General features: G+C 21.1%; 5 protein-coding genes across 5 annotated transcripts; all 5 read left to right on the plus strand. All coding sequences in view use genetic code 6, as the record gives it.

Moving 5' to 3' along the window:
* Positions 1 to 352: 352 nt before the first annotated feature.
* On the plus strand, positions 353 to 4503 carry TTHERM_000415818 (H-type lectin domain protein; the record flags this gene model as incomplete). The annotated part of the gene is made up of 2 exons (XM_012795416.1): positions 353 to 4373; positions 4421 to 4503. 2 exons carry the CDS (start codon positions 353 to 355, stop codon positions 4501 to 4503), a joined length of 4104 nt encoding a protein of 1367 aa, XP_012650870.1.
* A 3787-nt stretch (positions 4504 to 8290) lies between these two features.
* On the plus strand, positions 8291 to 8857 carry TTHERM_000415819 (hypothetical protein; the record flags this gene model as incomplete). Its single annotated transcript, XM_012795417.1, has 1 exon — positions 8291 to 8857. The coding sequence occupies one exon, from the start codon at positions 8291 to 8293 to the stop codon at positions 8855 to 8857; it is 567 nt and encodes a 188-aa protein (XP_012650871.1).
* Positions 8858 to 12284: 3427 nt separating this feature from the next.
* TTHERM_00415820 (H-type lectin domain protein) lies at positions 12285 to 15274 on the plus strand (the record flags this gene model as incomplete). The annotated part of the gene is made up of 2 exons (XM_001007243.2): positions 12285 to 15147; positions 15192 to 15274. The coding sequence occupies exons 1-2, from the start codon at positions 12375 to 12377 to the stop codon at positions 15272 to 15274; spliced, it is 2856 nt and encodes a 951-aa protein (XP_001007243.2). The 5' UTR covers positions 12285 to 12374.
* Positions 15275 to 17959: 2685 nt separating this feature from the next.
* Positions 17960 to 18643, plus strand: TTHERM_00415810 (hypothetical protein; the record flags this gene model as incomplete). The annotated part of the gene is made up of 1 exon (XM_001007242.2): positions 17960 to 18643. One exon carries the CDS (start codon positions 17960 to 17962, stop codon positions 18641 to 18643), a length of 684 nt encoding a protein of 227 aa, XP_001007242.2.
* An 819-nt stretch (positions 18644 to 19462) lies between these two features.
* TTHERM_00415800 (transmembrane protein, putative) lies at positions 19463 to 21941 on the plus strand (the record flags this gene model as incomplete). The annotated part of the gene is made up of 2 exons (XM_001007241.2): positions 19463 to 21444; positions 21542 to 21941. The coding sequence occupies 2 exons, from the start codon at positions 19463 to 19465 to the stop codon at positions 21939 to 21941; spliced, it is 2382 nt and encodes a 793-aa protein (XP_001007241.2).
* Positions 21942 to 23301: the final 1360 nt, after the last annotated feature.

Consider the following 23301-nt stretch of genomic DNA (forward strand, 5'->3'; position numbering starts at 1 on the left):
TAGTTTAAAATACATTCGAAAGTAATCTAAAATAAAAAAAGAAAATTTAAAATAATTAATTTCAAAAAAATAATATTATTCAATAATTCAATTTTTAAGTTAAAAATTTTATTAAAGGTAAAAATAAAAATATTTTCCTAATTATCCTTTTCATTGAATTTCATTTATTTGCAAATAGAATATTTTATCGTTATCATTATAGTATTAATTATTTTTAATCTCTTGATATTCTAAAAAAAATTATCCTTAGCTTATTTGAATTATAAAATACATATTTTATTTGATTATATTATGTTTATTATTTTTAGTATTAAAAATTTATTTCTGTAGATGTAACAATAATATAAATTAAATGAAATAATTAGAAATATATAAAAGAATACTCAGATATAATAATTTATTCTTCTATTTAATTATCAAATCTATATTTATAATTTTTTTTTTCCACTAACTCATACTCTTAATTGTGTAATTAAATGGGGGGAAATATTAGGTAAGTAAATCACATTAGAAGCTTACTATAAATTAAATAAATCTATGGTCCAACTTCAATTTGCTTTTATTCAAGATTATGTAAGCTATAACATAAGGATTTAATAAGATTATTTATATGCTTTTATAAGACAAGAAGATAAGAAATGCTAAGTTATTTTTATTACAAATACCTCTCTAAAAATTTAAAATTAAGTTAAGCGACTTCATTTTATTATTTTAAAATGAGTTTTTATTTTTTTCGAATGAAAAATATTTAATTTTAAAAAATATATCTATGATTATACTTAAATAAAAATAATCATTTGAGATGAGAATCATAAATTTTTTAAAAAATAATTAAATTTGTTACATTGAATTCAATGATTTATTTATACTTTTGAAAATCAATTATTTTGAAATTGAATTTATTTTCTTGAAAAATTTGATTTCTAATTTACAAAATAAAAAAAATAAAAAACAATTCAAGAAGAAATATATTTAGAATTGCTTTCAAATGAAGAAAATTTTAATCTTCTCCATAGTTTTAAATTTACTTTTATAATACACATTCACTTAAAAATATATATAATCTAGTTCTTCTTAGTCTGGTGTTATGGAATTCGCTCGTTTCTAATCTAATAATTATTGTGCTTAAGTTGACTAAACCGCTAATTTATCCAATAAATTTTCTTAATAATTCAATAGCGTTCCTTAAATATTTATTGGAGTTATCTTCTTTGATTTAGATACAACCACTTTAAGAAATGCCTTCAATTTTACAGTAATAAGTGTTAATTAAAATCAAGTATCAATTTAATTAAATAAATATGGAGGAACATGCATATTTGGAATGAAAATATCATACTTTGCAACAGTAGATCAAGATGTTTAAATATAAAATTATATTCTTACATTTAATCAGCTCTCTGATATTTAAACATAAAACAATAAGTAATATTAATTTACAATTCCTTAGAAATTAGCCTATTAAAGAGGAGTTTAATGTGCTATAACAGGATTTGACTCAACTTACTAAATTTCACCAAGTAGCGATATTTCTTATTTACATCGAAATTTAGCTACTGCAACATAAGTTGATTCATCAAACAACTTTTACTAAATATAAATAGAAGCTCCTGATTTATCAGTAAATCTTAAAATAATTTATATAAATTGCATAGAATATTATATCGATTAAGCAGGAGATTACTCAATGATTCATAACATTTAATAAGTGTAAACAACATAATAAATCACTACAAATTAAAATTTTTAAATAAATCTTGATCCGTCTTTTACAGGAAATACAATCACATCATTTTTAGGACTCTAATAATTTGACTTGTCCTAATATAAAGCTTTAAGATTAGAATATCAAAACTTTAATTTTTAAATTAATTAATTATCTTTTTAAGTGATTACATGGTATTTTAGTATTTTATATTCTTCAACCGCTCTATTCTTTTAACATTAAATGATAGATTGCTAAACTAGCTTCAATAAAATAAATTCAAACGATTTAAAATAATGTGTTTCAAGGTGTTTAGATGGTTAATATGCAGCTAACTTTTAAACTACTTAAGTGTGTTCTCCTTGCAATCCAATTTGTAAAACTTGCTCAAGTTTAAATGTATGTACTTCTTGCTAATCAAATTAATTTGTAGATCCCTCTACTTAGTCCTGTAGCAACTGCGATACAAGCTGTTTAACTTGTTAAAATTCTTCTACATAATGCTTAAGTTGTCCTTAAGGTTTGTTTCTTTACAATTAAAAGTGTTATTCAATTCAACCATAAGGCACTTATTGCGATCAAAATTAAATATGCTAAGATTGTTAAAGATCATACCAATGCAAATTCTGTGATAATACATTATAAATTTGCATAAGTTGTATTAATTAAAGTTTATATTTTTTAAATGGAGTTTGTTCTAATATATAGCCACCAAACACATACTGCAATTTATAAAAGATATGCCAAAAATGTCCTGACTCATGCAATGGATGCGATTTAAATTTAAATTGTACATAGTGTGCGAATCCATAAAATTTCTTTTATTTTGGAAAGTGTCTTTAGTAATAACCTCAAAATACCTATTGTAGTGTAAATTTTGGTTTTTAAAAATTTTGCTAAAACTGTCATCCTGCTTGTAGTTAATGTTTTGGATAATAATTAGATCAATGCTCGGCTTGCTAGTTGGGATATTAATTAGTTGGTTCTTCTTGTCTTTGTTAACAAGGATATGGTTATAGTTCTGTTTCTTAATAATGTGAAGCTTGCTAAATTAGTGGATGTATTCAATGTAGTAAGAGCTTAAACTAATGTGAAATTTGTTAAGATTAACTATTATTAGACTAAGCAACAGGTAAATGCTACTGCTCAAACCCTTAATAGTATTATTAAACTAAATTATAATCATGCTTTTAAAATAATATTCATTTCTGTAAAGTCTCATCCAAGTTTTAAAATACTTGTGAATAATGTCTAGATGGATATTACAATTTTAATAAATTGCTTTGTAGCTATTGTGGAAAATCGAAATATACAGACTCTCAAAATTAATGTAATAATGACTGCTAACCTTAGTGTATAATATGCTCAAATAAATCAACATGCCTTCTCTTTTAAGATGAAGTAAATTCTAATACTAATGGAAATTTACCAATTAATCCAAACTAAAATATTTGCCATTATAGTTGTGGTTTGTGCAACGGAAGTGGGTAATCAAATTGCCTAACTTGTAGCTCATAAACAAGAGTTTATGATATCTAATAGTAAACATGTAATTGTAAAAATGGTAGCTTTGATAAAGGGGATGCTGAATGTTAGGCAGCTTTTGACTTTTAATAAAACTATCTATGGATATTATAAACTATATTTGTAACATTTTTAATCACCTAATCATCCTTAGTATTTTTCAGTTAATTTAGGAAAGCAAATTTGAATTTTAATTTAATACAATAATTAATTTTTATAAGTTATGATAAAACACTAAGTATGTCACTAAACTACGCTTAAACGATGAAATAATTTTAGTATTTAAGTTTGGTTACTTTTATACCTATTTCATTAGTTAATGAAAGCAATTCATAAATTACTTAAAAATGCAACTAAATATTAATTTTATTAATATTTTAGGTTGCAGTTCTTTCAGCCTTTTTTATCTAAAATTTTTTGAAAAACCAAAAACTAAAGTACTTTTACAAAGAAATGCTGTTTAGCTGTAACAGATTAACATCTACCATGAATATAGCATTAATTCTTTAGCTATTAATAAAAGAAATAAAAGATATTTATAAATCAACACTTGTTTTGCTCATAATAGCATCATTAATTTAGCTAATTTTATAAATATTGGTTTTTAGAAAAATCTATTTGGATTATCAAGCCAATTTTTAAATCACGTCACCATAAAATAATGGATAGAATTTATCTTTAATATTTAAATATCCATATATTTCATTTTAAACTAGAGATCAATATCTTATTTTAAATGCTATCTTAGAAGTAAAAAGAATCATAAATGGTTTAATGTTTGCATTGTTTAGTTAAAATGGATATGAATATTAAATACTCAGTGGTATTTCTCTATTCATTATAATTATAATCATATACTTAAAACCTTTTAATAGCTTATTAGCTAATCTAGAAGCCATAATTATAGAATTTCTAATATCTTCTTGCTTTATCCTTCATTAATTTTACAGTAAAAATATATATTAAAATAATGGTACTCCTTACCTTCTTATTATAATGATTATAATAATCGTTATCTAATTATTTGCTATTATTTAATGCGCAATTTAAGTTTTCTTTTTCATTTATTAAAAAATAAAATCATATAAATTTTAGTCATCTAATTCAACTACAATCGAGCTCCTTCCTCAATATATTTAAAAAGGTAAAATAATTGTATTTAAATTTAAGATTAAATAATTTTTTTTATAGATAAAATAGATAATATTCTTGCTTCTAAAATGTTTAATTACAAAGTATTTAGAGTAAAAAATAATAAAATAGTTTAAATATGATACATACAATTCATAAAATGAATTTCAAGACCTATATAAAATAGATTAATTATTTTTATAATATATTTATTGCAAATACTACTTTTCTTTGTTTCTTACTACTATTTAACTTAGCAATCAATTGTGAAAAATTATTTAAATTACCAAAGTAATAAATATGTTTTTAAACATGAAATATATAATAGTTACAATGAATTATATCAAAATATAATAAAAATTTAATTGCAAATTATGAATACTTTTTTAGATTTGATATTAGATATTTTGAATTTCTTGTTACTGATAATTAAAAATTTGAAAAGTAAAAATAATGTTTGTCTTGATTAAAAACTCTTAATTAGTTTATTTATAACATAAGCTTATTGACTTAAGAACATACTTAAATAAATGAATATGAATTGTGTATTTTTTAAATAAACTAGCTTAAATCATAAAAATCAAATTTTTAATAATTCTAGCATGTTAAAATATGATTTGTTAAAATACATTTAGTAAATTAAACAAAACACACAAGTAAATAAATTTGTTACAGATAAACATTTTTTTGATTAAAATAATCTACTTAAATTAATAATTTATATAATTTACAAAAACTACTGATTAGATTATTATATGAAGTAAAATAATATATCCTTTGATAGAATATAAAATTCTTACAATTTTTTCCATAAGAAATTGATAAAGCTTTTTAAATTTTTACAACTTTTCCTTCTTTTAAAAGAATATTTTTTTTCAATAAATCGAATCTATCTAGCTGATATAAATAGAGATATAAAATTTATGTAATTACTTAGCTTTCCATAAATTAAATACTATTTTTAGCTTTAATTACTCTTAATTAATTATTTATTTTTAGTTAAACATCAAAAGACTAATACATATATAGATATTCTATTAAAATTATATTTCTTTAATTACATATGTAATAAATAATACAGCTATATCATTAATTACTTAGTTTATAACTCTAATAATTTACTTCTTCTAGAATTTTTTTAAATTCAAAGTATACAATATTTAAATAAGTAGTTTTATTTTATTGTAACAATTTAACTATAACAATCAATATGTCACTTATATTTCAACTTTTTGCAAACAAATTTAAAAATATTAATTTTTCTAATTTATTCTGTAATATATGATCTATATCTTACTTTATAAGTGTTAAAATTAAGAAAAATTTTTATTGATTATTTGAGTTATTTTTCATGCAAAAAGCTCTCCATATACTAAGTTTAATCGAACACAAATTGCCTTCATAATTTTAACTTTATTTGAGATAAAAAGAATAATTAGAATTCTATTTATATCATATATAATGCTAATTGATATATCTTTATTATTTATTAAACAAATAGTATATTTAAGCCACTTTAAAGCAATCTAGTTAACTAAAAAGTTGCTGTAAAAGAGCTGGTATCCTCTTCACAATTAGTCTAATTTTTAGTTTAAATTTTTTTATTGTCTATAGAGCTGTTAAATTCTAATTAATTAAAGATACTTTCACCACAAATTATGTATAATTTACTCCTTAAATTATCTAAAAAGGTAAATTGAGTTATAATTATTAATAAATAACATTACATTTTTTTAAAGGAAAAATAGTTTTTTTCAATTTAAAATGTTTTTAGAAATTATTTGTTAATCCATATATATTTAACTGTAAAATAAATTTTAAAAGTAATTCAATAACTTCATTTAATTGCATTTCATCTCTGTTAAATAATAATTTTCTAGCTAAATTTTTATTACTATTTCTTTTTATATCAAAAATATCTTTTTCTATTTATAGCAAGATACCATAGTTAAATTTCGTGGTTTGGTTACCACTTATTATGAAATAGATTTTATAGTTATTAATTAAAAAATATGATTTTGATATTTCATAATAGAATTATAATTAATTAATTAATAATTTAATTTATTATAATTTCAAAAATAAATTATTTTCTGTAGTGATTGTTTAGAATTTCTAAATTTTTTTTTAGAAAAAAGAATATTCATTCATTCAAATTTAAGTTAAAAATTTTATAAAAGATAAAAATAAAAATATTATCCTAATTATTTTTTTCATAGAAATAAATTTATTTGTAAAAATAATATTTTATTTTATTCATTATTGTATTAATTAATTTTAATTTCTTGATTTTCTAAAATAAAAATATCCTTAGCTTATTTAAATTATAAAATACATATTTTATTCGATTATATTATGTTTATTATCTTAAGTATTAACATTGATTTCTGTATATTTAACAACAATATAAATTTGATATTTAGATATAAATAAAATAATACTCTAATCTAATAATTTTCTCTTTCATTTAATTATCAATATTCTTTTTCTTTTTTTTCTCCACTAACTCATACTATAAATTGTTTAATTAAATGGGGGAAAATATTAGGTAAATAAATCACATTAGAATCTTATTTTAAATTAGACAAATCTATGGTCCAACTTCAATTTGCTTTTATTTAAGATTAGATATGTTGTGATCTAAGTAAGGATTAATTAGATTATTTTATAATTTTATGAGACAAATTTTAAGTAATCTTTTATTACAAATACCTCTATAAAAATTTAAAATTAAGGAAGGAGACTACATTTTGTTATTTTAAAATGAGTAAACTTTTTAATTTGAGGAAAATGTATATATTATTATATTTAAATAAAAATAACCATTTGAGTTGAAATAGAATCGTAAATTTTTTTAAAAATAACTAAATTTGTTACACTAAATTCAATGATATAATGCCACTTTTGAAAATCAATGATATTGAAATTGAATTAATTTTCTTGAAAAATTTGATTTCTTATTTACAAAATAATAAAAATAAAAAAACAATAAAAGTAGAAATTTATTTAGAATTGCTTTCAAATGAAGAAAATTTTAATCTTCTCCATAGTTTTAAATTTGCTATTATAATAGACATACACTTAATATTACATATAATCTAGTTCTTCTTAATCTGGTGTAATGGAATTTGCTCGTTACGGTTCTGCTATATATTGTTAGAAAGTTGACGAAACTGCTAATTTATCCAATAACTTCTCTTAATAATTCAATAGTGTTCCATAAATATTTATTGGAATTATCTTCTTTGATTTAGGTACAGGTATTTTAAGAGATGCTTTCAATTTTACAGTAAAAAGTGTTAATTAAAATCAAGTCTCCATTTAATTCAATAAATATGGAGAAACATGCTTATTTGGAATGAAAATATAATACTTTGCAACAGTAGATCAAGATGTTAAAATATAAAATTATATTCTTACATTTAATCAGCTCTCTGATATTTAAACATAAAACAATAAGTAATATTAATTTACAATTCCTTAGAAATTAGCCTATTAAAGAGGAGTTTAATGTGCTATAACAGGATTTGACTCAACTTACTAAATTTCACCAAGTAGCGATACTTCTTATTCACATGGAAAATTATCTACTACAACATAAGTTGATTCATCAAACAACTTTTACTATATTTAAATACAAGCTCCTGATTTATCAGTAAATCTTAAAATAATTTATATAAATTGCATGGAATATTATATAGGGTAAACAGGAGACTACTCAATGATAAATAACATTTAATAAGTGTAAACAACATAATATATTACATCTAATTATAATCTTAAAATAAATATTGATCCGTCTTTTACAGGAAATTCTATCACATCATTTTTAGGAATATAATAATTTGACCTGACATAATATCAAGCTTTAAGATTAGAATATCAAAACTTTAATTTTTAAAGTAATTTATACTCATTTTAAGTAAAAACATGGGAAGGGAGTATTATTTATTCTTCAACAGCTCTATTCTTTTAACATTAAATGATAGACTGCAAATCTAGCTTCAATAAAATAAATTCAAACGATTTAAAATAATGTGTTTCAAGGTGTTTAGATGGTTAATATGCAGCAAACTTTTAAACTACTTTCGTGTGTTCTCCTTGCAATCCAATTTGTAAAACTTGCTCAAGTTTAAACGTATGTACTTCTTGCTAATCAAATTAATTTGTAGATCCCTCTACTTAGTCCTGTAGCAACTGCGATACAAGCTGTTTAACTTGTTAAAATTCTTCTACATAATGCCTAAGTTGTCCTTAAGGTTTGTTTCTTTACAATTAAAAGTGTTATTCAATTCAACCATAAGGTACTTATTGCGATCAAAATTAAATATGCTAAGATTGTTAAAGATCATACTAATGTAATTTTTGCGATAATACATTATAAATTTGCATAAGTTGTATTAATTAAAGTTTATATTTTTTAAATGGAGTTTGTTCTAATATATAGCCACCAAACACATACTGCAATTTATAAAAGATATGTCAAAAATGTCCTGACTCATGCAATGGATGCGATTTAAATTTAAATTGTACATAGTGTTCAAATCCATAAAATTTCTTTTATTTTGGAAAGTGTCTTTATTAATAACCTCAAAATACCTATTGTAGTGTAAATAATGGTATTTAAAAATTTTGTTAAAACTGTCATCCTGCTTGTAGTTAATGTTTTGGATAATAATTAGATCAATGCTCGTCTTGCTAGTTGGGATATTAATTAGTTGGTTCTTCTTGTCTTTGTTAACAAGGATATGGTTATAGTTCTGTTTCTTAATAATGTGAAGCTTGCTAAATTAGTGGATGTATTCAATGTAGTAAGAGTTTAAACTAATGTGAAATGTGTTAAGATTAACTATTATTAGACTAAGCAACAGGTAAATGCTACTGCTCTAACCCTTAATAGTATTATTCAACTGAATTATAATCATGCTTTTAAAATAATATTCATTTCTGTAAAGTCTCATCCAAGTTTTAAAATACTTGTGAATAATGTCAAGATGGATATTACAATTATAATAAATTGATTTGTAGCTATTGTGGAAAATCTAAATATACAGACTCTCTAAATTAATGTAATAATGACTGCTAACCTTAGTGTATAATATGCTCAAATAAATCAACATGCCTTCTCTTTTAAGATGAAGTAAATTCTAATACTAATGGAAATTTGCCAATTAATCCAAATTAAAATATTTGCCATTATAGTTGTGGTTTGTGCAACGGAAGTGGGTAATCAAATTGCCTAACTTGTAGCTCATAAACAAGAGTTTATGATATCTAATAGTAAACATGTAATTGTAAAAATGGTAGCTTTGATAAAGGGGATGCTGAATGTTAGGCAGCTTTTGACTTTTAATAAAACTATCTATGGATATTATAAACTATATTTGTAACATTTTTAATAACCTAATCATCCTTAGTATTTTCCAGTTAATTTAGGAAAGCAAATTTGAATTTTTATTTAATACAATAATTAATTTTTATAAGTTATGATAAAACACTAAGTATGTCACTAAACTACGCTTAAACGATGAAATAATTTTAGTATTTAAGTTTGGTTACTTTTATACCTATTTCATTAGTTAATGAAAGCAATTCATAAATTACTTAAAAATGCAGCTAAATAGTAATTTTATTAATATTTTAGGTTGCAGCTCTTTCAGCCTTTTTTATCTAAAATTTTTTGTAATATGAAAAACTAAAGTACTTTGGCAATGAAATACTGTTTAGCTGTAATAGATTAACATCTACCATGAATATAGCATTAATTCTTTAGCTATTAATAAATGAGATAAAAGATATTTATAAATCAACACTTGTTTTGCTCATAATAGCATCATTAATTTAGCTAATTTTATAAATATTGGTTTTTAGAAAAATCTATTTGGATTATAAAGCCAATTTTTAAATTACATCACAATAAAATAATTCATTTAATTAAAATTTGATATTTAAATATCCATATATCTCATTTTAAACCAGAGAACAATATCTTATTTTAAATGCTATCTTAGAAGTAAAAAGAATGATAAATGGTTTAGTGTTTGCATTGTTCAGTTAAAATGGATATTAATATTAAATACTAAGTGGTATTTCTCTATTCATAATAATTATAATCATATACTTAAAACCTTTTTATAGCTTATTAGCGAATCTAGAAACCATAGTTATAGAATTTCTAATATCTTCTTGCTTTGTTCTTCATTCATTTTACAGTAAAAATATATTCTAAAATAATGATGCTTCTTACCTTCTATTTATAATGATTACAATAATCGTTATTTAATTGTTTGCTATTATTTAATGTTCAATTTAAGTTTTCTTTTTTATTTATTAAAAAATAAAATCACATAAATCTAAATCATCTAATTCAACTACAATCGAGCTCCTTCCTTAATATATTTAAAAAGGTAATATAATTGTATTTAAATTTAAGATTAAATAATTTTTTTTATAGATAAAATAGATAATATTCTTGCTTCTAAAATGTTTAATTACAAAGTATTTAGAGTAAAAAATAATAATAAAGTTTAAATATGATACATATAATTCAGAAAATGAATTTCAAGGCCTAAATAAGACATATTAATTATGTTTATAATATATTTATTGCAAATACTATTTTTCATTGTTTCTTACAACTATTTAAATTGGCAGTCATTTGTGAATAATTATTTACATTATTAAAAGTAATAAATATGTATTTAAACATGGAAAATATAATGGTTACAGAGAATTATATCAAAATATAATAAAAATTTAGTAGCCTATTATGAATACTTTTTTAGATTTGATATTAGATATTTTGAATTTCTTATTACTGATAATTAAAAATTTGAAAAGTAAAAATAATGTTGTAATTCTTGATTAAGAACTCTTAATTAGTTTATTTATAACATAAGCTAAATTAACTCAGGAAGATAGTTAAATAAATGAATTAGAATAAAATATTTTTTAAATAACTAGTTTAAATTATATATAATCAAATTTTTATTAATTTTAACATGTAAAAATATGATTTCTTAAAATACATTTAGAAAATAAAACAAAACACACAAGTAAATAAATTTGTTACAGATAAACATTTTTTTGGTTAAAATAATCTACTCAAATTAATAATTTATATAATTTACAAATAATATTTGATAGAATAAAATATTTTTTTAATTTTTTTTTCCATAAGAAATTGACATTATCCTAATTATTTTTTTAATCGAATTAAATTTATTTGCAAGTAGAATATTTTATCATTATTCATTATATTTCTTGATTTTCTAAAATAAATATATCTTTAGCTTTTTTAATATTATAAAATAAATATTTTATTTTATTATATTTAGTATTAACTATTGATTTCTGTATATTTGACTATAATATAAATAAAAATAAATAATTTAATATATATAAAAGAATACTCTTATCTAATAATTTACTCTTTCATTTAATTATCAAATCTAGACATAATAATTTTTTTTTCCACTAACTATTACTTTAAATTGCCTAATTAAAGGTGGGGATTATTAGATAAGTAAATCACGTTAGAAGCTTACTATAAATTAAACAATTCTATGGTCCAACTTCAATTTGATTTTATTTAAGATAAGGTATTTTATGATTTAAGGATTATTAGATTATTTTTATAATTTTATGAGACAAAAAGATTAGAAATCTTTTATTACATATGCCCCTCTAAAAACTTAAAATCAGGTTAAGAGACTTCATTTTGTTATTTTAAAATGATTTTATATTTTTTTCTGATGAAAAACTTTTTAATTTGAGAAAATTTATATATTGTTATATTTAAATAAAAATAATCATTTTAGTTGAAAAAGAATTGTAAATTTATTTAAAAATAACTAAATTGGTTACAATTAATTCAATGGTATAATACCACTTTTGATAGATCAATTATATTGAAATTGAATTAATTTTCTTGAAAAATTTAATTTCTTATTTACAAAATAATAAAAAATAAAAGAACAATTTAAGAAGAAATTTTATTTAGAATTGCTTTAAAATGAAGAAAATTTTAATCTTCTCCATTACTTTAAATTTGCTTTTATAATAGATATTCACTTAAAAATACATATAATCTAATTCTTCCTAGTCTGATGTAATGGAATTTGCTCGTTACGGTTCTACTTAATATTGTGGGAAAGTTGACTAAACTGCTAATTTATCCAATAACTTCTCTTAATAATTCAATAGTGTTCCATAAATATTTATTGGAATTCTCTTCTTTGATTTAGGTACAACTACTTTAAGAAATGCCTTCAATTTTACAGTAAAAAGTGTTAATTAAAATCAAGTCTCCATTTAATTAAATAAATATGGAGAAACATGCATATTCGGAATCAAAATATCATACTTTGCAACAGTAGATCAAGATGTTTAAATATAAAATTATATTCTTACACTTAATCAGCTCTCTGATATTTAAACATAAAACAATAAGTAATATTAATTTAAAATTCCATAGAAATTAGGCTACTAAAGAGGAGTTTAATGTGCAATAACAGGATTTGACTCAATTTACTCAACTCCACCAAGCACCGATACTAATTATTCACATCGAAATTTAGCTACTGCAACATAAGTTGACTCATCAAACAACTTTTACTAAATATAAATAGAAGCTCCTGATTTATCAGTAAATCTTAAAATAATTTATATAAATTGCATAGAATATTATATCTGGTAAGCAGATGATTACTCTATGATTAATAATATTTAATAAGAATAGACAACATAATCAATCACATCAAATTATAATTTTTAAATAAATCTTGATTCGTCTTTTATAGGAAATTCAATCACATCATTTTTAGGACTATAATAATTTGACTTGTCTTAATAAGCGGCTTTAAGATTGGAATATAATCACTTTTTTTTTTTAAATAATTAATATTATTTTTAAGTAAATACATGGAGTTCGAGTATTTTATATTCTTCAAAAGCTCTATTCTTTTAGCATTAAATGATAGACTGCAAATCTAGCTTTAATGAAATAAATTCAAACGATTTAAAAAAATGTGTTTCAAAGTGTTAAGATGGTTAATATGCAGTTCAATTTTAAACTACTTAAGTATGTAGCAACTGTGATCCAAGCTGCCTAACTTGTTAAAATTCCTCTACATAATGCTTAAGTTGTCCTTAAGGTTTGTTTCTTTACAATTAAAAGTGTATTCAATGTTGTAAGAGTTTAAATTAATTGGAAATGTGTTAAACGTAATTTTTATTAGATTAAGCAACAGGTAAATGCTACTGCTCTAACCCTTAATAGTATTATTCAACTGAATTATAATCATGCTTTTAAAATAACATTCATTTCTGTAAAGTCTCATCCAAATTTTAAAATACTTGTGAATAATGTCAAGATGGATATTACAATTATAATAAATTGATTTGTAGCTATTGTGGAAAATCGAAATATACAGACTCCCAAAATTAATGTAATAATGACTGCTAACCTTAGTGTATAATATGCTCAAATAAATCAACATGCCTTCTCTTTTAAGATGAAGTAAATTCTAATACTAATGGAAATTTGCCAATTAATCCAAACTAAAATATTTGCCATTATAGTTGTGGTTAATGCAACGGAAGTGGGTAATCTAATTGCCTAACTTGTAGCTCATAAACAAGAGTTTATGATATCTAATAGCAAACATGCAATTGTAAAAGTGGTAAATTTGATAAAGGGGATGCTGAGTGTTAGACAGCTTTTGACTTTTAATAAAACTATCTTTGGATATTATAAACTATTTTTATAATATTTTTAATCACTCAATCCACCTTGGTGTTTTCCAGTTAATTTAGGAAAGCAAATTTGAATTTTTATTTAATATAATAATTAATTTTTATAAGTTATGATAATACTCTAAGTATGTCACTAAACTATGCCTAAACGATGAAATAATTTTAGTATTTAAGTTTGGTTACTGCTATACCTATATCAATAGTTGATGAAAGCAATTCATAAATAATTTAAGAATGCAATTAAATAGTAATTTTATTAATATTTTAAGTCGCTGCTCTTTCAATTTTTTTTATCTAATATTTTTTGAAATACCAAAAACTAAAGTACTTTGACAAAGAAATACTGTTTAGCTGTAATAGATTAACATCGACAATAAATATAGCATTAATTCTTTAGCTAATAATAAAAGAAATTAAAAATATTTATAAATCAACGCTTGTTTTGCTTGTAATTGCATCATTAGTTTAGCTAATTCTATAAATAATTGTTTTTAGAAAGATCTATTTGGATTATAAAGGCAATTTTTTAATTACATCACAATAAAAGAATACATTGAATTTATCTTTAATATATAAATATCCATACATTTCATTTTAAACAAGAGAATAATATCTTATTTTAAAAGCTATCTTAGAAGTAAAAAGAATTATAAATGCTTTAGTGTTTGCATTGTTCAGTTAATATGGATATTAATATTAAATACTTAGTGGTATTTCTCTATTCATAATAATTATAATCTTATACTTAAAGCCCTTTCATAGCTTACTAGCCAATCTAGAAGCCATAGTTATAGAATTTCTAATATCTTCTTGCTTTCTTCTTCATTCATTTTACAGTAAAAATATATTTTAAAATAATGATGCTTCTTACCTTCTATTTATAATGATTACAATAATTTTTGTCTAATTATTTGCTATTATTTAATGTACAATTTAAATTTTATTTTTCATTTATTAAAAAATAAAATCGTATAAATCTAAATCATCAAATTAAGCTACAATCGAGCTCCTTCCTCAATATATTTAAAAAGGTAAAATAGTTTTTTTAAATTCAAGATTAAATAATTTTTTTTAGATACAATAGATCATATTCTTGCTTCTAAAATGTTTAATTACAAAGTATTTAGAGTAAAAAATAATAACAGACTTTAAATATGATACATACAATTCATAAAATGAATTTCAGGGTAATATAAAATTATTAATTATGTTTATATTTTATTTATATTTATTTGATGTGAATTATGCTTTTATTTGTTTCTTACTGCTATTTAAATTGGCAGTCAAGAGATAAATTATTTAAATTCTAAAAAGTAATAAATATGTATTTATAAAAATGGAAAATATAGGAACTAAAATTAATTATATCAAAATATTATAAAAAATTATTCGCCAAATATGAAAACTAATTTGATATGATATATTTTGAATTTCTTGTTACTGATAATTAAAAATTTGAATGGTAAGAATAATGTTTGTCTTGATTAAGAACTCTTAATTAGTTTTATAACATAATCTGAATTGACTCTAGAAGATAGTTAAATTAACGAATACGAATTAAGTATCTTTTAAAGAAACTAGCTTAAACCAAAAAGCAAGAAACTTTTATTAACTCTAACATGTCAAAATATGATTTCTAAAAATACATTTAGTAAATTAAAAAAAACACACAAGTAAATAAATTTGCTAAAAATAAACATTTTTTGATTAAAATAATCTACTTAAATTAACAATTTATATAATTTAAAAATAATCCTATGATAGAATAAAACATACTTTAAAATTTTTCCATAAAAAATTGAAATAGCTTTTTAGTTTTTATTTCATCAATTTTTACATCTTTTAAAAGATTATTTTTTTTCAATAAATTGAATCTAGTTGATATCAATAAATGATATAAAATTTAGGCAATTACTAAACTTTCCATAAATTAAATATTATTTTTAGCTTTAATTACATTTAATAAGCATAAAAATTTTAGTTAACATCAAATAACAGTAAATATAATCTATCAAAATAATATTTAATTACATACACAATAAATAATACAGCTATATCATTGATTACTTAGTCGTCTATAATTCTAATAATTTACTTCTTCTAAAAATTTTTAAAATTCAAAATGTACAATATTTAAATAATTACATAGTTTTATTTTATTGTAATAATTTAACTTTAACATTCAATATGTCTCTTATATTTTATTTTATTTTAATTTAAATTTAAAAAATTAATTTTTCTAATTTATTCTGTAATATATGATATATATCTAACTTAATAAGTATTAACCTTAAGTAATATTTTTATTCATTATTAGAGTTATCTTTACTGCAAAAAGCAATAAACCAATACAAAAGCTTTATCGATTATGTTTGAATCTCCATACACTTCATTTAATCAAACACAAAATACATTTATATAATATATATATATGTTAATTGAGATATCTTTATTATTTTTAAAGAAATAGTATATTTAAGCCTTTTCATGATTAGCTTAATTTTAATTTAAATTTTTTTATAGTCTATATAGACCTATTAAATTCTAATTAATTAAAGATAATTTCACCCCAAATTATGTATAGATTGCTCCTTAACATATCTAAAAAGTTAAATTGAGTTACTATTATTAATAAATAAAAGTAAATTTTTTTAAACGAAAAATAGATTATATACTTCATAAAATGTTTTTTATAGTAATAACTACAAAGAAAAGATTAAGCAATCATATTTGTTGATTAAATTAGTAATTAAATGTAATTTATATGATAATTCTATTCCTTCAATTTTTTAAATATTTAGAAGCAGAGCAATAATTTTAATTCTTATTTTTCTATTTTATTACATTTAATAAAATAAATAAAATCTATTATAAATACACTTTAAACCTTTAAATATTAATAAAGGTCAACATTTTAAAAAATGAAGTATTAAAAAGATTTGAAGATATAATTGAAAAAAGAAATACCTGTTATATATATTTTATCTCAAATATTAATTTTCAAAAACAAATACTTTCTAAAAATATATTTTTTATAAAATTAGTAGTATAATTAATTGATAAAAAAATAAATTTTCTTCTCTAATTCTCATCAATTTTTTAATGAATATTTAGATGTAATAGATATATTTAATTCTAATTTTTTTAAATAAATATTATGAGAAAATAAATTAAACATATGATTAAAAAAAACTTTGTAGGTAGCTATAAATATTAATAAATTTCAGTTTTTAAAAATGATATCTCAAAGAGACTTTAACATTAAATTGAAGAAGAAAAACCTATTATATTATCTCCAAAACATTTATTTAACACAATACATATTTTCTTAAAATATATTTTTTTATCATATTAAATAGTATAATTGATAAAAAAATAAGTTTTTTTCTCTAATTCACATAAATTTTGTTACTGAATATTTAGATGTAATAGCCATATTTGAATTCTTATTTTTATAAAAAAATGCTTCGAGAAAAATAAAATAAATATATGCTTAAACAAAACTTTGAAGGTACAAATTTAAATAAATGCAATTATTTTTAAAAATGATATCTCAAATAGAGTTGAACAATAAATTAAAAAAAGATACACCTATTAAATTACATTGTTTTATATATACTACTAATACTTACTATAAGTGTATGTATTTCTTAATATATATTTTTAAATAACATTATTTGAAATAAAAATAATTTTCTTCTCCATTTCCTTTTACATTTTTATAAAAAAGAATTTAGATAAAATTGCTTGCTTAGAGATTTACTTATTAAAATTTAATTTAAATACTTATCCAAATCCTACTAATAATTAATAAAATCAAATTAAATACTTAGTAAATATAAAATGCATAAGTGGAAACATAAAATTTCAAGACTTTATAAATTAAATAATAAAATAATGAAGATTGATATTTCTGATGTACATGAAGCATCATAAGCCTTGTTAGGAATAAGTTAAGAATTAACAAATTGTGGAAAATTAGAATAAATTCTTTTAAATGTTTGTGTTGATTATTCTGAGTAATAATATGAGGATTTAGGAAAAGCAATCAAATAATGCAAGATGATTAACCTATTCATAAATAATCCATTTCATACTCCTAATCTTAAAAAATTTATTAAGTAGATTTCTTATTTAAATAAAGTAGAGCTTTTAGAATTATATTTATAATAAAATTGGTATAATAAGAATCTATCTTTGTATTTCGAAAATTTGCAAGAAATAGCCAAACTTTCTAATTTAAAGACTTTAATAATATCATTAAATAATTCAAGAGAATTTATTAACATGAAATCTGATGTTAAAAAAATCTAATAATTTGGTGATCAAATTTCTAATTTAAAAAATCTAATATACATTAAAATAGATTTTGGACCAATAAACACCTACAATAAATATAGTGGAGTAGAATTAGATAATTAAATTATCTTACCACTTAGATCTTTTTTTATTAAAAATAAAAAAATCATATTAATCAAAATAAGTTATAATAGATTTGATCCATATGAGGGTTCAACTTATGAATGAAAATTAAAAAAAATTTATTAATTTAATTATTATACTAAAATGTATTTTTAGATTTTTTTATTTGTATTAAAGCATTCTCTAATTACGAAAAAGATAATTTTAATATTTCAAAAACAAATCATTTTAATTTTCTAATTTATTTTTACAAAAGTAAAATTTAAAATAAATTATGATCAAAATTTTTAACAAAACTAATTAATTATTTTATAAACAAAATTCAATATATTTAAATATGAAATTAATGAAGATATTTTGAATTTAATATTGATTATAAAATAATATAAATACATAATAACTTGCTTGCTATTATTCTTTTTGATAAATAATTTAATAATCAATCATAAATTATTGAGAAATTCTGAAAATTTAAAAAGTTTAATGAACAAATTAATTAATTGAATTTTAAATATATTTATTTTGTTATAATTTATCTGTTAAAAAAATTATTTTTTATATCCTTATTTTATTTTTAGTTATTTGTTAAAAAAAGTTAGTAATAAAACTGAATATAAAAATTTAAAACTCACTAACTAACTTTGAGAAATTGGGACAAATTGAAATCTTGATGAATTTCAATTATTTATCAAATTTAAATATGTATTATATTTATGGTGTTTGTGATTTTTTATTTTAAGAGAAATTTAATTACATTTATTTATGTGAAGATCTTTACCAATTTTTGTGCCCACAATAATTTATATGAATGGGATAATTAATCATTAATGTAAGTAATCGTTTCCATGCTAACTAATTAATCAATCAATAAATTAAAAAAATTTCTCATACTTTTTTTAATTAATAAAATAAGCAAAAAGATAGATGAGTATGAATAGGGAAATGAATAAAATGGTTCAAAAAAAATTATTATTATTGTTAATTTTATTAAACTTAATAAAAACTACAATTTGTGAGAGTGGTAGCTACACATTAGCTGATTTTTATCAGGTAATTTAACTGAGAATAGTAGACTTTAGTGTTAATCCATTGAGTACAAGTAACATTTAAAATACAATTACATTCAATTCAGATAAATTTAAAAACCCTCAAATTCTCATCGGAGTGATGTAATTTGATGTTGCTACCAATACGAACTACATAGGATATAAATTGGATAATACAGTTAATGGAAATTCTATTACATTAACTGCTTAACAATTTTAAGATTCAAAAATAAGTTAAATCATAATATTATGTTTGATAATTTAACACTAAAGCGTTTACATACAAAAAGGTTCAATTATTATGCCTGCTCCAAATTCTAATTTAATTATCAAATAAACTATTAATTATCAAAAGTAGACTCAAAACCCTCCTCAAATTTAGGCATATATCACAGGATATCTAAATTAAGTATAAGGTGACTATCTAAAAGTTAAATTAACTGTCTAATAAGGTTAAAACTCATTTGATTTAATTATAGAAAGATCCGATATGGGTTTACAAGAGGTTTACTATAATTACATTGAGGTATATGATGATGTAAATATTGGCTTCTAACAGTCTTTTACAACCTATCAACCAAGTCCTTATTATTTAGCAAACATGTATTAAGAAAATTCATATGAGGACTCCTCAAATACTGCTCTAAATAATGGATAAGTAGGAAATAGACTAAGTAATCAAAGAATTCTATCAGTAAATCTTTAATATCCAGCTTCTAATTCCTATAATTTTACTCAAGTAGGGTTTTTTATTGGGTTTACTTTCTATGAGTATGATATTACTGTGAAAACAAATGGATTGAGAGCAGAAATTTTTAATATTCAATTTTTAAATAATATTTTCAATTTCAACTACAGAGTTTGGTATACCTCTCAGATTTTAGGGATAACAGCTTCCTATTTATACTTTGGAATGCTTAACTGTTAGATATCTAATCCGAGTAATCCAATTAATGATTTTACCAATTAAGCTTGCATAAATTAGTGTTAAAGCGGTTTCTATGTTTATTCTAACTCTTAAACAAATCTTTAGTCCTGTAATGCTTGTGATAGTTCGTGCCTAACTTGTAATGGAGGAAGCACAAATAATTGTTTGAGTTGCACAAGTGGGAATTATTTAACATCAACTAGTTCATGTGCTAGCTGTCCTATATAATGTAATTAATGCACTTCTTCCACTTATTGCAGTTCTTGTAATTCAAATTATGGATTTTTTTTTAAAAACTTTTGCTATTAATCACCACCACCATATACCTATTGCGATCAATAAACATATCAGTGCAAAGCTTGTAACTCAATGTGCGCTACTTGTAGTTCAAATCTCTAATGCTTGACCTGTTAAAATAATTATTATTTACTAAATGGGATATGTAGCTAAAATTAACCAAGTAATTCTTATTGTGATCCTTTAACAAAAAAATGTGCTCCTTGTAATTAAAATTGTGGTGCTTGTGATTCATCTCTCAAATGTACATATTGCAGTAATAATTCTTATTACTTTTATTTTGGTATTTGCTCAACTACACAACCGCCATCTACTTATTGCCAAAATAATGTTTCTTAAGGAATTTAAAATTTTTGCTAAACATGCCATCCAGCTTGCAGTAGTTGTACAGGGCCATAAATTAATTAATGCTCCTCATGTAATAGTGGGTATTATCGAAATGGGAACTCCTGCTATTGCAATAATCTCAGCTAATCATACAATCCAATAACATAATAATGTTAAAATTGTATAGTTAGTGGATGTGCTTCATGTTAAGATGATATAAACACTTGCGATTACTGTTAGAGCCAATACAAAATGATAAATAATTAATGTGTATGCAAAAATTCATAACAATACTTTGATTAAATTCAGTAAACGTGTATATAAAATTCTATTTAAAATTGCTTAATTTCCTACCCAAATTAAAATAAATGTGCAAAATGCAATGATGGATTTCTTAATTACTAGGACTTAATGTGTACTTATTGTGGAAAATTTAAATATACTGACTCAAATAATTAATGCACAAATAACTGCTAATAGAATTGTCTCATATGTACAAATAGCAATAGCTGCCTTTATAATATTAATAATAACAGTAATAACAGTACAAATGATTCAACTAATTCTTAAAATGGCAGTATTCCATACAGCAACAGTTTATGTCATTATTCATGCGCTTTATGTAATGGATATGCCTATAATAACTGCATCTAATGCAGCTAAGATGATAATAGGATATATAACATAATTGATTCTACTTGCGATTGCATGGATGGATTTGTAGATAAAGGGTAAAGATTATGTGCTCAAGGAAGTGATATTAGTGAAAGTTTAAAAAAAATTCTTTTAATAGGATTTTATTTGATATTATTAGCAATTTAAGTGCCATTTATATTTTTTGATAGGTTTTAATGGATTCATTTTAACTATCATTTAATACAATATGTGGCAATACTAAGTTTTTAGTCATTTTACTAACAAAATTTACATTATGCATAAATCATTTAACTATTTAAATATTTAGGATTTTATAATATAATTCCTATCAAAATAATAACAACTGAAGACAGTCAAATTAATTTTCTAATCAATAGTTTAATTATCACTAAAATTATTTAAGGCACTTCTGTGTTAATATTTATGATTACATGCTTAATAAATAACACCAAGTTCAACAAGATTAATCAATTAATAACATCAACAAATAGATTTACAACTACAACATAAATAATCTCTATTATTTACTTATTCTAACAAGCTTAATCATTAACAAGTTTTCAATATGTGCTTGTAATCATAGCTTCTGTTATATAAGTGATTGTAGTATTAATCATATTGTTAAAGCCAATTCTATGGCTAAAAAAGAGTTTTTAATAAAATCATGTTACTGACTAAAAAACTATTGAAAATTTGGATACTTCCTTTTAAAGTAACTAAAACAAAGAAACTGACTAAAAAACAAAAAAGCTATTATTTAACAGTCTATTTTATGAAATTAGAAGAATTTTCTTAATAATTTTTTTCATTTCTCAAAGTGATAGCTCAATGCCTTACTATGTTTACACGTTTGTGTCTTTTTTTTTTATCTTAACTATTATTTACTTAAAACCTTTTAAGACAAAAATATAAGATGTAATAGTAATTTTATCTGAAATATTAGTAAGTTCTATATTTGTGAGCAGTGTTTATATAAGATTATATAAAAATGTGGTAGACAATAAAGTAAATTATTATATATAAGCTTTGATAATAGGCATAGGAACACTTATTATTCTTGCTATTTTCTAAGTAATTTATGAGCTTATCAATATTAGATAATAATATCAATCATAAAGTAAAAGTGCGAATCCTCTCTCAATTTAACTCTAGTAAAAAATGCCTGAAATCATTACAAAAGGTAAATATTTTTGAATTACATAAATATAACTAAATTAATAAATTTTTATAAAGACTAAATAGATTTAATTTTAACATCTCAAAGATTTGAAAAACCATTTAAATCGTATAATAGAATAAGCTTAAACTTGATTAAAATAAGAGCTGATTCAAGAAGCTTGACAAGATCAAAAAACTTATTTTGAAATTAATATTCTAAGATTAAATAATTAATTAATTTATAGTGCTAAAATACAATTATATTTTACATTTAAAGTAGTGGTTGTTTGGAAACGAATAAATATTTTTATATATTTAATTATATTTATTAAATATTATGATTTGGATTA

The sequence above is a fragment of the Tetrahymena thermophila genome (genome assembly GCF_000189635.1).
Source record: "Tetrahymena thermophila SB210 genomic scaffold scf_8254814, whole genome shotgun sequence".
Classification (NCBI taxonomy): Eukaryota; Ciliophora; class Oligohymenophorea; order Hymenostomatida; family Tetrahymenidae; genus Tetrahymena; species Tetrahymena thermophila.